General features: G+C 45.8%; 1 protein-coding gene across 1 annotated transcript in view; it reads left to right on the forward strand.

Moving 5' to 3' along the window:
- The first annotated feature begins 3,850 nt into the window (after nucleotides 1-3,850).
- TOP1 (DNA topoisomerase I) overlaps nucleotides 3,851-15,809 on the forward strand; it is a 68,583-nt gene continuing 56,624 nt past the window's right edge. The window contains exons 1-2 of the mRNA XM_075721030.1: nucleotides 3,851-3,941; nucleotides 4,607-4,631. Of these exons, the coding sequence (XP_075577145.1) occupies nucleotides 3,909-3,941; nucleotides 4,607-4,631 (58 nt within the window). The 5' untranslated portion in view covers nucleotides 3,851-3,908. The remainder of the gene's footprint in view (nucleotides 3,942-4,606; nucleotides 4,632-15,809) is intronic.

Below are 15,809 nucleotides of genomic sequence, written 5' to 3' on the forward strand. Positions count from 1 at the left end.
GGAGCCTGTGCTGGCTCCAATGCCCGGGGAAGGCAGGAATCCTGCTTTTGCTGCACAAAGCACTGTCCCAACCTTTGGGGTCACCTTTGACAAAGCCTTTGCAGAGACCCCCTGAGAGCCACTGGTCCAACTGCTGCATGAAGGAGGCAGGTCTGTGGAAGCTGTTGCTCTCCTGAACTCTCTGCTCCAGCATCCAGAAAGAAGCAGTGCAGAAGCAGAGGCTGAAGCCACCCTGCAGGCACAGTGCAGCCACAAGCCTGGTCTGGCAAGGGGATTTCCTGCATTTACAGATCTCATCCATGCACAAGAGCAGGGACTCAAGCTGGACCAAGGTGGAGGATCCCATCCTGACACAGGACCGTAAAGCTCATCAGCAAAAAGGCACCCACCTCCCTCTCCCAAAACAGGCATCCTGAGCACAGCAAGAAGTTCCCAGTACACCAAATAAGCCAAGTCCCACAATTCACCAGGATCAAGAGTTGGAGGGTTTCATACAAGGTTTATACCTAGGACGATTTATGATTTAATTTGAACACGTAGTTTCCAGCCATTTCTTTTTGCAAGCAATCACCTAGGCTACATTAACCTGATGGTGATGTACTGCAGTGCCAGGGAGTCCTGGAGAGACAGAGAAACAACATCACTCAGAGGTGTGAGCTTCCCCCATTTATCTTGGTGGGGTGTGCACAGCATTGCCAGGGAAGCAGGTCCAAGTGTGTTAACTGCTTCACTGACAGCCTCTGCCATGGAACGGTCTGGTTGTCCAGCAGCATGTCCTGTATGGGCCTTTCCCTTCCTTTGGTAGAGCCTCCCCAGCAACAAAGGATGCAAACTTAGAAGGGGATGAGGGAGGTGCAGACTCCTGGAGTGTGATGGCATAGGTTATAGGTGTGGAGGGGATCCTGTGAGATCAGATGGGGTTTTTATCATACAGCTTGTTGCAGCGGATGTGGCCACACAGATGTTACAGTCTAATATGCTTTTGAACAAGTTATATATCCCCCTGCCTCTTGGGATCTAACAGCAGAGCAGAGGCTCCTTGCAGGCTCCACTCAGGCTCCAAGCTAACCCTACAGGAGAGTGAAGACAAAATGTAGCAGATGGGAAGTGATCCTTGGGAGACACTTCTGCCTGGTTTGGGTATGGATCGCTCAGACAGAGGTTTCCTTCATCATATGAGTGGTATTTCATAGCAGCGGCACAAGGTTTTGCTTGTCAGTAATGGATCTGACATTGCTGCCATGGGTCTTTATTAGGACCCGAGTTAACAAACCAGACAGCTCCCTTTACATTCACAGCTCTCCTACCTGGCTGTCAGCAGACTCTCACAGACAGCGCAGCACTGAGCCTCTCATGTGCCAGTCTGGAGGCTCTGTTTTGCAACCAGACCTGCGCTTACAAATGCCTGTGAAGATGGCAGCTGCTAGAAGAGGTAGCGATCCTTTCCTCTGAACAGGGCTGGCTGCAGCTGCAGCGTGGTGGGGGCTGCAGCCAGTCCCTCTCTTGTGGCAGCACACAGCCACCTGAACAAGGCTTCTTGGGGAGACAGAGATATGTAAGATTTAAAGTGAAATTGCTGCTTCAAAGAACAGGCTTTTAGGAATCCAATGGCCAAAGCTGGAGGTGCCAGACCGCTTCCAGGCTGTCCCGCATTGGCGGACACAGCCTCTACACCCCCAGATAGCAGCAAGGAGGGGATCAAACCCAGAGCAAAGCCCCCTTTCATCTCATTCTTGTGAGCTGGGGGCAAACACCTCTTCCAACAGGAGAGGTGTCTGAAACAGCCTTTTCATTATGTTTATATTTAAAAATCTAACAGTTTGCATAATAAACAGCTCTAGAGCCAGAAATACTTGCCTGCTCTTGGTAAAAAAAGGAAGTCCTCAGATCCTCTTCTGAAGACTGTAAGAAAGTGACAGAGTTTTCCCTTTACAGGATATAAATATGCAGTGCAAATAAGTGTCTGCTGTCGCTGCTTACATTTGGATGTATCTCTTCAGATAGCCTGGCAGCACCAGATTATTTTAGTGTCAAATCAAAGCTCTGGTTGTGTAAAGAAGCTGAGGAAAGGTACAGTCTGTGTTGCAGCACAGGATGGAAGCTCCAAGACGACGACCAGAGGCAGTCCTGTGAGACATGTACCAGCCATGCATACTAAACCTGCCATTTAGTATACCAAAAAGAAAACCCCTTTAGTAGAGCTGCTGCGGAACAGAAATAAATGTCTTCAGATTTGGGTTGGGGCAGGGGGGTGCTTTTCTAGGGAGGTACATGATTCAGTCTCACATTAGCTAGAAGAAAATACAGCTTTTGTTTCCTTTTTACCCTCCGTTTCCTCGTGAGAGAAAAAAATTAAAGGGCCCATTTACAATGGAAGAAAAATCTTGCTGACTGCTCCCTTTTTAAAGCAGAAAGCTCTTATTTGCAATACACCATTGCTGTCCTTGACTTTAACAAGTCAAGTCAGCCCAAACCTGCCCGATCTGCATCCCTCCTTAGCATCACTCTTACCTGGATGCAGGGCAGTTGTACAGCGGCTAGCACAACGTAATCTCTGCGTGGTTACTGCAGCCTCTGCGTTTCAGCCTGATACAGTCGCGTAGACAGATGAGTAATGAGAGGTCAGTCACACGCTCACGCTCTTTGCAGGACAGATGGGCACAGCCAGCTCGGCTCCTTTCCTGCCAAAGGGAACTGACAGCTGCATCATTTTGAAATGCTCAAAATCAAATCGCACATCAGGCCATTTGTGCTTATACAGGTTCTATAGGGGCGTGACTCAGCTGAGCTCGCAGAGTTCCTCCTGCAGAGAGCCGGCGTTAAGAGAAAGGCCCGTCAGGCCCGAAGACCACCAGCAGCCCATCTGGAGGGAAGATGCAACCCAGGTGGAGTTGCCCAGCCTGGACAACAGCCGTCCGTGTTTCAACGCACAGCAGCCCCGCCTGGCATTGACTAGGATGCCATAAGCGCAGCCATAACCAATTCCCGGGTGCCGTGAGGAGATGTCCTGCCCCGGTTCACGGTTAAACCCTGCCCGGGAGTGGGGGGACAGGCCTGCCAGGCCCAGGGCATGGCCCGAGGGCCCCCAAGAAAGCCCTCGCAGCAGCCCGTTCCTTTAGCAGGGGCTGTGGGGCCTCGCAGGGTGCTCTCGATGTAACTGTGCCGGTTATGACGGGGAGCCGGGGGGGACACACCCCCACTCGGCTGCCCGCCCCGCTGTCAGGGCGCCGCCATGCTCCCCCGCCAGGACGGGGGCGGGGCCTGCGGGGCAAGAGGCGGGGCTTGGTATGCAAATAGAGCCGGCGGCCTGCAGGGAGGGATGCGGCGCATGCGCACTGCGCGCACAGTGGGGCACGGGTTCTCACACAATGCAGCGGGTTCCTCCAGCGGCGGGGCGGGGAGCGGTGGGGCGGGGTCGAGCATGTAAATGAGGGCGGGCTTTTGCTGCGCGATTGGAGGAGAGGGAGGAAGAGGCGGGACCGGATATATAAAAAGCGAGTCGGCGCAGAGCGCGCGGGAGGGGTCGAGCGAGTCGCTTGTGTTCAGACGGACCGCACGGGTGGGGCGTGGTCCGTATGCAAATCGCCCCGGCTCGCGCGCGGGGGGCGTGGCCCGGATGCAAATACGCGAACTGCCGTTTCCCAACGGCCGCCCCAAGGTTCTGCCGAACCGGCCTTGGCTCCGCCCCGCCGGTAAAAGGCGTCGCGCCTGCGCAGGGCGCTGAAATGAGGACTTAGTCTGTTACACAACTGCTCTGGAGCCAGGGGCTGCGCTCTCCCTCGCGTCCAAGCTCCGCGCGTCCCCGGCGGCGCGGCTCGGCTCGGCTCGGCTCGGCTCTGCTCTGCTCTCCTCTCCTCAGCTCTCCTCTCCTCCCGCTCCGCTCCGTTAGGCCTCCCGCGCCCTCCGGCATGAGCGGCGACCAGCTGCACAACGATTCCCAGGTTAGCGCCCCTTCACCGCCCGCGGGTGCCCGCTCCCGGGGGACCCCGGCCCTTCGCCACCGAGGCCGCGGCGTCCTTACTTCCCCTCGGGGTCGGCCCTGGGGGGCCCGGCTGAACCCGCCGCCCCTCCCCCCCCCCCGCTTTTTTAACCTCAGTGAGGGGAGACGTGCCCTGCTGCTGCCCCCTGCCTGCCCCGGCTCGGGGTAGCCCGCACGTCTGGGGAGAGTCCTGTCAACCCGGCCTGTGCCCCCCTCGGCGCGATAGGGCACCCCCATCCACGGAGCCCCCCCGCCCTGGGACCCGTTTCTGCGCCGGTGAGGGGCGGTGGGAGAGAAGGGAGTCGTGTGTGACCCCCTGCCTGGGAGAAGGGGAGGGGGGCGGCTGGCCACCTTTCCCTGGCTCGCTCCCCTCGGTGCGGGGGGTCACGCCAGGGGCTGTGCGGGTGCTGGGGGGCGGTTCACCCTGGCCCCCCCCGCCACGGAGGGCACCTTTTGCATCGCGCTGGTCATTTCTCATTTGATATTTAATTTCTCTGAAAATGAGAATGAAGGAAGGGGGGAAAAAAATCCAGTGCCCCCCCCCCCCCAAAAAAAAAACCAAAAACCCACAACTCCCTCGGCGGGAATGCGTTTTTCACGGTCTCTCCCTGTCTCCTCTCCCCGCAGATCGAGGCGGATTTCCGAGCGAACGGTGAGTGTGGCCCCGGCGCGCCCCTCGCCTCGCCGCGCCGGCCGCGCACAGACATGGCGTCCCAGAGACTAAGTCCCGGCTCCTCGCTCACCGGCCCCATTGTTCCCATCGAGCTGCCAAAAGTGCCCCTTTCCCGGCGGCCTCGGCCCCCCCCGACCCCCGCTTCCCCTAGTGGGGGCACCGGAGGCCCCCGATCCGAGCCCATCGGGTCTCCCGGGGTCCCGTTTGGGCCCTGATTCCTCCCTGGAAAGTCGCCTTGTCGACGGTCGGGACTTAGTCTCTGCGCCATTTTCTTTTTCTCCTCTCTTCTGTGTGGCTTTCTCTCCTTCTCCTCCTCCCCGAGCTGCCGGAGAGGAACCTTCTACAGAGCCACCGGGCGGCGATCCCTGGCCCCCAGCCCCTTCTTAACGGAGGGGAAAGCAAAGTTTTTAACTAAAATAAATCCCCAAGCCGTTTTTTATCGCAGCTTCCCTCCCCCCACTGCTCCCCGTCTCTGTTCCTTTCAGGGAATCCCTCCCTTCCCCTAAAATGAAAGGTGATTGCAACATGTTGCTCTTTAAAAGAATCTGCTGCATCCATTTTAAGATCAGTCTTATTTCTTTTCTTGCTATTTAATTGATGTAACTTTACCTTGTTGGGTGGGGCTTTTTAATTAAAATAAAAGCCCACATTGGGGGAAAAAAAACAATCAAAAAAACCCCCCAAAAACCAAACCAACAGTGTAGACAATTCCAGAAAGGTAGACAGCATCACTTCAGAAAGTTTGCAAGCTAACTGTTCATTTTGTTAAGAAACATCATAGAAGTACTGTAATTTTATATATATGTATATATTTATATATTAATACATACACTTACATGTCTCTGTAGATTTATATTTGTGTATATATATACATGTCTAATATTTTCTAATCAGCCTGATTGCTGCTGACTTTTTTTGATTGCTTATTCATTTTTCTAGGAAGCAAGCTAATTGCAATGCCCCCCCAAGTTGGTAGGTGTCAAATTGAAGGGTTTAAGCGGGATGGAGGGAAGTTGAGGATGTACAACCTACCTGTGTGTGTATGTATGTGTTATTGTCACTATTTGGGATGTGTAAGGAGCTCTGAGCTGTCCTCTGATTAGTGAGGTGGTAGAGGACAAAAAATTGTTGAATATATATGCTTGACTTACAGTTATGCTGATTTTTAGCATGGTTTTCTGGATGACATCCACGTGCCTGGTTGCTTTGTAGGTTGCTGTGTGTAAATATTTACAAATCTACATTTGTGTGCACCTTTCTGTCAGTTCACTGGAATGTGATTGTGTGTGTGCAATAGCAGGCAGTAGCGAATATGTGGTTTTTGAACTTCTGTTTGCATTCTGAATCTATAGTAGATAGGATTCTATCCTATGAATAATTCTTAAGAGAGGATGCAGTGGATTTCCCAGGAGGTGCAGGAATAACTCTTGCAGGAACTTAAATATAAGCATGTATGTGAATACTTACAGCCTTCTTATGCTGGGAAATATTTGCTTAAGGATCATCTTTATTTAGGGAAAAATACTCCCTGGTAAGCTCTAGTTATGTACAGATTTACATAGGGGAAATGATGCATATTTGGCCTTTCCACTCCAGCTTCCAGTGAACCTCTTAGAGGGATTTTTCTCCTGTGTTGTGACCATGTGCTGTTTTATTCTCTTAAGAGTTTTAGGCATACAGCACTTAAAACTCCTCCAGTTTTTATTTCTACCATGTGCTGGAGGAATTCAATACACAAATTCAAAGTAAGACACCTTCATGGAAAAACTAAATTCCTGGTAAATCAAGCATACCCAACAAATTCATACCAGTGTAGGCATCGGCACCATTTTCCTCGTATTGCAGTTATTTTATGGCAGTCATGTAACATCACTGTGACTGATCAGAGGCCCCTAAAATCCAAAATCCTTTTCAGCACTGAAAAGTGCATGTAACACTGTTAGTCTTGTTAAGGGAATAATGTGGAATAGACACTGTCTTCTCTGACCTTGTGACCATGACTGATCTTCCTGAAAACCTGTCACCTCTGCTTGGTCCAAGTCCTGTTTCCTCTATACAGGAGTTCTTTGCACTTCTGTGTTGGGAATTGTCACATGTGGATCTGAGAACAGCAGTTCTCATTTAGGCATGGCAGTGAGGCTCTAGCTCTTAGATTCTTGTTTTGATCCTGTTTAGCGGTAAAGATGAGGAGTGGGTGGTAGGAATCTCAAGTACTTTTTTTTCTCCAGATGTTTAGAACTGGTTTGTCTTTGATTATTGTTAGGCAGTGCTTAACAAGTAGAGCCAATGTCTCCTCTTAGGCTGCCTTTCCTCTTTGCATTTGGGGGAAGGGAAGTTTTTCTGGGGACTGGTTCTGACTCATTCCAAATGTTGAATGTACCAGCAGTAAACATTTTTGTTAATAAAGAATGTTTTGGGTGACTTCTGGATAGTCTATCAGTAATAGAGCAGCTTAAGCACTTTGAAGCTTCCTGTTGTTACTGATGTTCATATCTAGGTCAATGGACGTACTACCTCAGGTGGTGATCACACAAGTTGTGCCGCTGAAGGAAGGTCCGTGGGGGTGCATCTGCTAGCCCTTTGCAGGTCACCAAGGAGCACCCTCGTTGTAGCTGAGAACTCGGATCTGATTACGCACCTGTTTCATTGATAGCAGGGTAGTGTTAGATATGAGAGAGGATGCCAGCAGTAGGTATGTGTTCCTGGCTATTTCTTGTCATTAAATAGCCAGATCACTCTAAGCAAGAGTGTCCTGGGCAAATTCCAACTTGGGTAATTGCATTCCATCTCAATATCCAGATTCTCCCTCTTGTTTAATTTGGCTATAGTGGGTATTTTTTTCACCTTAACTGTATTTTTAGTATCAGTATGCACTGCAAAGAATTTTCCATGTTCAGTCCTAGCAGTGCCTGTTTGCAAACCATCCTGAGAACAATATTGTGCTGCAACAGCAAGCCTTTTTTGCAAGTAACATCCTCACAGTCTTCAGCATTGTAGAAGGGAAATGGTAGTCTAAAACTGTCATTTCCAAGTACAGCTTGGTCATTGAAAATGACCCCTTCTTCACAGATGTGAATGTTGAGTCACAACTATGTACTCAGGGAGGAAATAATTCTGATTCTTTTTTTTTTTCTCACTTGGTAAAATTGCAGATCACTTCAGAAGCAAAATCTGTTTGGATTCTGTTGAGGTTTGCCTTTAAGAGCTTTGTTATTAATGTTGAATGTAACAATCTCTTAGTACTGAGGGCAATGTTGAGACTAAAAGCAATTTATCTTGACTTTCACTTCTCCCATTGTGTTTGCAGAGTGCAGTAGATAAAAATTACATTTGTTTGCAAAATAATCAAATTGCGTTCCAAAGCTGCTAAATTCCACTAACTACTGTTAGTGTCTTGGCTGTTCATTAGCCTGCAATCAGAATTTGTGTAAAATCCAGAACTGTTCTATGTAGAAAGTGAAGACGTCACACTAAGCAGTGTTTTTTTCCTCTGGTTGACTTGACCAATAGTCTTAAGATGCTATTTGAGGCCAGTATCACTCATTACAGTATATTAACAGGAGTCAAGTGTGAAATTGATTGTCCAGTGTTATAGAGCTGGCTTCTGGAATTCAAACATGCTTGAAGGAGGGGCTTGCTTTAACAGTGAATTTTTTTGGGGGGGGAAAAAGAAGCCTTTGCTGCTGCAGCATCTTATCAGAAACTGGCAGTTTTTTTATGTTGGCGTGAGCACTCATATGGCACCTCTGTATATATCAGGGTGAAGATATGAAGGGGAATGAGCAAGAGGGAAATTTAAATTAAATAGTAAGAGTGCTGAGCAAATGTCTTACAAGATAAGGAATTTCAGCATGTTTTGTGTTTTACATTAAATGCATGTTTCATGTGTGATGGAACTGCGCACGCAAAATGTGGGGGTGATTTAAATGCTAACAAACTGAAAAGCAACATAAATGAGATCCTTAAGATTTTCAATGGTTGTGAAACAGTCTGTTAGAGACCAGATTTGTTCTTCCTTGCTGCTGCTTTGTTGACACCTTCTGCATGGGTGAGAGTTTTGTGAGGGAGAGCAGGGGCACTTCTGACATAGGGCTCTGTGTATCTTAGCTCTGCTGTTAGAGCCACTGTACTAAACAAACTTCGTGAAGTTAGGAAGCTTGAAGGTAAACTCTTGTGCTCTGTCTGTGTCTTGTGCACGTTGGGGTGAAGCTGTCTTTTAAGTTCCCCCTGGGAGCATGTCGTCACCAGTGTGTTTAAATGTCAAACGTTTGGCAAGGGATCCAAAATACAAAAGGTAGTTAATGGTATTTACATGCAGATTGATATCTCCACTGAAAACTTCCTTTCCCTTTTTTTGTGATACATGGAGATGTGAATCCTGAAGAATGTAATTTGTGCCTTCCAACACAAGCCTTGAGTCACTCCCTGCCTTCACTTCCAGACTGTGGTGCTGGGTGATGAGCCCACATTGTAAGAAGTGCTGGCCACAGCCTCAGAACAATATTTGGGGTAGTTTTAAGTCTGAAGCCACTTAACTTTTTTATTTTAGAAGCGTTTAAGGTCAGACACCAATCTCTGCAAAATTTCTTAATTTTGTTTTTGCATTGATTTTCAGTATGTTCACAGCAATCTGTTGCAGGGCTTGTAGAATATAACAGTGTAGCTTTACTACAGGAATCTTGAGATTGTTACAGGTGAGGGTACTCTGAAGTAAATTGATCATTTATGATACTTCTCAGAAATCCAGACTCAGAAATATAAATAAATGTGGTGTTGGTTAGCTGCTCTTAAATATTATGTGCTACATAAGTTGTTCGCATCTATTTTCCCAGCAGTAGCCTCAGAAGGGCCTTACTAAAGACCTTGATGTCTGTTGTGTTAATTGTTCTGACACATTCAGCATTCAGGTTAAAACTTAGTGGTTGTCTTGTGGGAGTGGGGAGTTGAATGCATTTCAGTTAGCTGTGGCCAACTTCTCGTTTTGTTAAAACTCAGCAGAATTACCTAAATGTGCTGGAAGATGTGTTTTGGGGGTTAATGGCCTGTGTGCTTCCTACTTTAGCATATTTTCTTAAGATGTTTTTCCTTTTACTACAGTGTCAAGCAATATCTGTTATTAACATGCTATCAGGGCTGCTTTGTTTACTTTGTAAAACATGACAAATTTTTAACCAGGGGGACGAATGTTAAAGTGTGGTTTTTTTACATGGCTTCACACAAATTAGGCATACGGCTCATAAACATGATCGAACACAAATTCAGGTTTAATTTCATTTACAACTGTGACTTCAGGTATTTATTGGATAGTTCATTGAATTCCTACCTCCTGAATCGCACTGTCAGCAGAAAATGCAATAATATGTAATTATAGCAAGTACTTAACATCTCATTGACTCAGATTCCTCTGTTAATGATTTCACTGGATTCCTGTTAAAGTAATACCTGCTGAAATAGCACAAGCCACTGCCCTATTAGAGGGAGGCTCCAGGTCAGATTCTTACTGGTGTTGTAAATTGCTGTAGTTCTGCTAAAATCAGTGGAGCTCTGACAGCGTGTCTGCTTTTTTTTGTTATTGGACTGCAGGAATGGGGTTTAATGATACCATGACTGTTTAAGAACAGGACAATTTAACATAAGAAATCAGTGCAGATTTTTCTTCTGTGGCTTTTCAGGATGGGATGGTTTCTCTTACAAGTCTGCTTGAGCTGGTTGTGCTAATATAATTTCTCATATCCTTGTAAAACATGCAATCATTCAGAAATATTTATTGACTTATTAAATTGAATTGCCTTTGCAGCTGCTAGTTTTATAGAAACTGCCCCAAGTTTTATAGAAAACCTCACACTCTGAAACATGGGAGCAAAATGCTATTTAGCATTATGTATTCTGCTCCTGCCTGCAGTTTTGAAGGACTGTGTCTTAGGTTTCCAAATGTGGAAGAGGATATTCGTTGCAGAAATCGGTGTTTATCACCTTGCTTTTCTGGGGCTGTTTCATTTCACTGAGACAGCAGCATATGACAAATATGCCCAGCCATACCTTCTCCCTGCATGACTATCAGTTCTGAGCTGTTCAGCACTGTCAGTGTTTAGATATATATCATCATTAGATTTTAAAATGCTTCCTCCTGTTAAGAGAACAGGATAAGGGTATGGACTTGCTGTTGTTTCAGCAGTGAGTTTGCTGCTGACCTGCTCTTCTGAAAGAACAGCTAGAAAATTGGTTTAAAACCCAGTTCTCAGCTACAGTAGGATTATTCCTTTTAAACAGTATTCCTAGTTACTGCTCCCCTTACTCTGCTATTAACTGTCTGCTCTAGGGAGCTCCCACTGTATGTGCCTCTGGTGGCTTCCACTGCCTGAACATTGGAATTAATACAGTGTTGAAGTGCTGTTCTGGGCAGAGCAGAGAGCCTTTTCTACTGCAGGCGCCTGCTATTTACTAGCTCAGCTGAACAAGTTGTAGTAGTGGTTTCCCGGTGTGTATGAGACTACAGTATGTTTAGCACAGCATTTGTTCAAAATGTCCTGTCTAACATGAATACTAAATAGTTTCAGTGGATTTAATCAGATTTATAGTTAGAAATATTTTAATCTTGAATACTTTTTAAATTAATGATCATAAAAGAGTGAACTGCAGTAATTTCCTCTGGTGTCACAGTAAGAGTTAGGATGTTTGGAAGGTGATGTGAAAAGAAAGGATGAAGTTAATTTTGTATTCTGGTGACCTGCAAGGTAGAAAGAGCAGTAGAAAGTTGCTGTTGGCTTTAGAAACATAAGCATACATGCATATTTTCAAGTTGAAATTTGCTTTCTAAATTTGACTTCTGTAGCTACTCAGCTGCAAATGAGAACTCCAGACTCGAGAATGAAAGTGGAGAGTATGGAGCTGCAGTCAGTCTTCCTGAAACTTGTTCTTTTGTAACACCTACTTAACTTCAATGATTCTCTGACTTCTTTGAGGTAAAATTAGGATTTTGTTAAATCTCAGTCTGTGTTGCAGTGGCAGCAGGCTTGGTGATATGAAATAGAGTTTTGTGGCAGTCGTTGCAACAAACAATATTCTAGGAGATCTTCCAGCACAACTGGTGGAGATGAGACTTCATGCTTTCGGGAAAGTGGGAGACCTTGGCAATTAGTTCCCTATTAATAGCTAATGATAGAGATGGAGTCCTGTAATGAGGAAAGGTGAGTAGAAGAGGGACTGTGGTTCAAATAAGAGTTGCCTCAGAAATTTGCTAGAGTGTTATCACAAAGTTCTGGTTGATGTCTTCCATCATCTCAAGGCCTGTTTGTCTGCTAGAATAACATATGCTGCGTGAACAAGAAGACACGGCCAGACAGCTTTTGTGAATGCTACATTTGATACTGTTGCGTCACGTTGGGGAAGTTTCCTTTGTTCGTAGCTGTTGCTTAAATCTCAACAGCTTCACTTGAAGATGGTCGCAGTAGTAGTTAGCTTAGACAATTGACTTGTATTGACAGCTGCTGTGTGTTTCAAAACTGCCAGTTCCCAACATGAAGGAGTCACAAAGATGGACGGCATTGAGCATGCTTTGCTCCTGTCTTGGAAAGCTTTGGAGTCAGGGTCTGGAAAATGTCTGAAATGCATATCTTGATGGGATGGGGGCAGTGCAGGCTCAAATATGGGAGGCATAGCAGGAAAGTTAGTGTAGGTGCTTGTCATTCAGCCTCAGCAGACACCACCTTTTCAAGAAAAACAACTTGTGTCTCCACCTAAAGTACTTAAATCCCTTTTGAAGTTTGAAGACAGTAACTTCTGGGATGGTTGCAGGGTAAAGAGGGCCAGCATCAGGCCATTGGGAAATTGTTTTATTAGAATGCTCCTGTCAGTCTTAGAGCGAAAAGTTGCTTCCCACAAAGCTTCTGATTGGTAGCTCTTTTTGGATTCCTTGCAGTTATTTTTGACACGAATGTATTTGTTCATGTTCACAAGCTTACCATATGCTTCGTGCAGTTGTAAGCTGTGTGGGTGTGCATGTATGTATTTTTATCTTATACCTTCATCAGAGAAGGGGTTTTTTTAGGGAGTGTTATAGAGATAATGGCTTCTTTCTGTAGCAGTATTGCAGAGTGCTGAGCTTCATGGTGCCCACCAAAAGAGGAAGATTTGCTCCTTCATAATTTTGCCCAACATAGATGGTTGCCTGTTAAAGACAGATGGATATTCATGGAATTCAGTGCTGCAGCAGAGTGATTCTGCAGTTGGCTGTATCTTTCCATGACTGAAAAGAGATTGATTTCTGCCTCAGGAAAGCTTGGAGTGTACTTGTAGCTTCACTAAAATATTTTGATCATTCTATATAACTCATCTTTGTCTAGGTCATATCTGTGTCTACTAAAGACATGCTCCATGGTGAGGATATACTAGCTTAGCGTCTGTTACGTTTCATCAGCAGCAGTATACAGCTGACTGTCTTACAGACACAGTGTATTTAGCAGATAGTACAACTTTATTTGGGGGAGCAACACTCTTACATTCTCAATGAAGGCATAGTTCTGATTCTTCAAAATGTCCCTTTTTCTCCCATAATGCTCTTTTTCAATACTTTTCTAAAAATAAGACTTTGGTGGCTTTTAGCGCTTATTGCTCATTTTGAAATCCTAATCATTATTTGCACAGTCTTACTAATTTTTACTCCCAGCAAGCGTCTGAGACCTCAGTAGTAGAGCATTTTGCTGTGTTAGGGAATAAATGATAGAAACAAATGAAATATGAGGTCTTGTGTTCAACGTGGATAAGACTGCATACAGCTTGTCCTGTCTGAAACCCACTGGGCTAATGCATGAGCACTGTTTGGCTGCTCTGTAATGAGTTTTACCAAATGCTTTGTATTTCTGAAGCGTTGGGCTCACTCCACTACTCACTGTATACTGCATAGTATTGGAAGTTGTCTTGTTTCCATCCAAGTGTCTGTCAGTTTGGTGCAGCTAGAAGATGTGTGGCAGTGTCTAAATGGAATAATTTTAAGAATTTCTGAAAATAATTTTTTTAGACATTGATCAGAGATGTGGACCTTCTTTGTTCCTTTATTTGCCGCTTTTCTTCTGTACACCTTCTCAATTTGAATGGCAATGTGGTAGTTTTTCCTTGGTATGTAACATGGAATAGATGACCTGTGTTTTGGGTCCAGGGCAATGTACTTCAGTTGAACTCTTTATTGATGGCAATGTATTACTGTGCAAGGCTTATATTCCGGTATTTGAACAAGGGCCAGACTTGTCAAAACAGCTGGTCATTTTCCTCTGAGGTTGTGGTTTCTTGTTTTGGAGAGGTGGCCTAAAAAGACCTTTTAGGGGAGAGGGTGAGGGAGAAGTGGGCTCTTGCCTTCTGTGTTTTTTTCCCTTTGAAATATGGTGTCTGTTGCAGATTTTTGAGTACCTGGAGATAGAGTTGAGAAACATGTAGTGGTATTCTAACTGAAATGCAGAGATTTCTGGAGTTAGGGTAGCACAACTGAGGCTTCTATGTTTGTTGTCTGTAAGCAGAGTTTTAGGAGGAGAAAAGTACAGGTGGTGGCAGGGGACACCATGCTATGTAACACATAGCTCGTGACACGAAATGGTTTGGAAACCTGATAATCAGGTAGGAGGGCTGTCCTTCGTGTGCTGTGCAGTGGATGGAGGTGCATGGAGTTCTTTCTGCTCTTAGGGAGATTAGTAGCTAAGTTAGTTGGCAGTTCTTATTCCAGCTTCTGGTTTTGTGTAATGCTGTCTTGCCAGCTATCAGCAAAGTCTGTAATGCTTGGTGCTCTGGTCAGGCTATGGGAAGATGAAGGGTTGAGTATCACAGAATCATAGCATGCTTTGGGTTGGAAGGGACCTTTAGAGATCATCCAGCCCAACCCCCCTGCAGTGAGCAGGGACATCTTTAACTAGACCGGGTTGCTCAGAGCCCTAAGTCCAACCTGACCTTGAATGTTTCTAGGGATGAGGCCTCCACTACCTCTCTGGACAACCTGTTCCAGTGCCTGACGTGAATATGAAGAGAGACTCTTTGGAAGCTGAAGGCAGGAAGCACTGGGGAGGGACATTCTGTTACACGTGGACTCCATGCCTGGGATTAGGGTCCTTTGTATACATTGTTATCCTGTCCTAAGGCCATACTGTTTAAATAGGCAACACGGTAGGAGAAGAGGGAGTACTATGCTCTTCTCAAGAGGTGGGGAAACAAGAACAGAGTGGGAGTGGTTTCTTCCAGCACAGAAATAGACATAAAGCTGTCTGGCTAGGACTAAGATTCAATTCCAACTTGGACTTTTGTTTTCAATTTTTAATTCTCTCTCCAGCTGAGGACTGAGGTGGTTAGTAAAGGGCAGTACAAAAAAAAGAAAGCAAGCACCTTCTGCAGTTTTAGCATATGTTGTAATTTTTTCTTAAATACAGAACTCATTTCAGGAGCTAAAGCCTGCATTTTTTTCTGTGGTACTAAATTATTTCACAAATACTAAAATGTTGTGTGCTGGGTTTTGCAATTTGTGAAATCACTGGATTTATGGTAGGCAGATCAGTGGTTTCCTGGTCTGTGTGCAGGGTTCCGGTATCAGGTACATTACAGGTTAGTCTCTTGCACCATACATGCCACCTTGGTGTGAGTGTCTCCTTAACTGTGCTTTGAGCAATAGGAAGAGCATATTATGTCTTCTGCCAGTTTGTGAATGCTAGCAAGTGTGTGAGTAAGATCAATTATTGGAGAGATAAAACAGCTGGGATGGGCAGGCACCAGTTTTAACTTGCCTAAAAAGGTACACTTGCAAGTTTGACAAGCACTCTCCATTTTAATCTAGCCTTTTGGGAAACTGGAAGCAGGAGCTCTTTGGAGATCCATGTGGGGGTATGATTCATTGCAACACGAGCAGCGTGTGCAAGATGGAGGGATGGAGTAGGACTAGTGACGTGCTCTGAGGTTTGTTAATGACCACCAGATGGGGAATGAAAAGCTGCCTGCTCTTCTTTTGAGGACCGAGAATGGCATTGAGGCTGTTAAAATGCGCTGTATCTGTTGAAATGGTTCTTCTGTACAGGAAACCCCTTTATGTGTGGATCAGAGTAAACTTTCCTTACTGGTGTTTCCCCTTGACACTTAGTTTTTAGCATTGGTTTTGACTGAAGATTAGGTTCCTTCAGTTTGGTAACA

Source organism: Pelecanus crispus, chromosome 14 (genome assembly GCF_030463565.1).
Source record: "Pelecanus crispus isolate bPelCri1 chromosome 14, bPelCri1.pri, whole genome shotgun sequence".
NCBI classification, from domain to species: domain Eukaryota; kingdom Metazoa; phylum Chordata; class Aves; order Pelecaniformes; family Pelecanidae; genus Pelecanus; species Pelecanus crispus.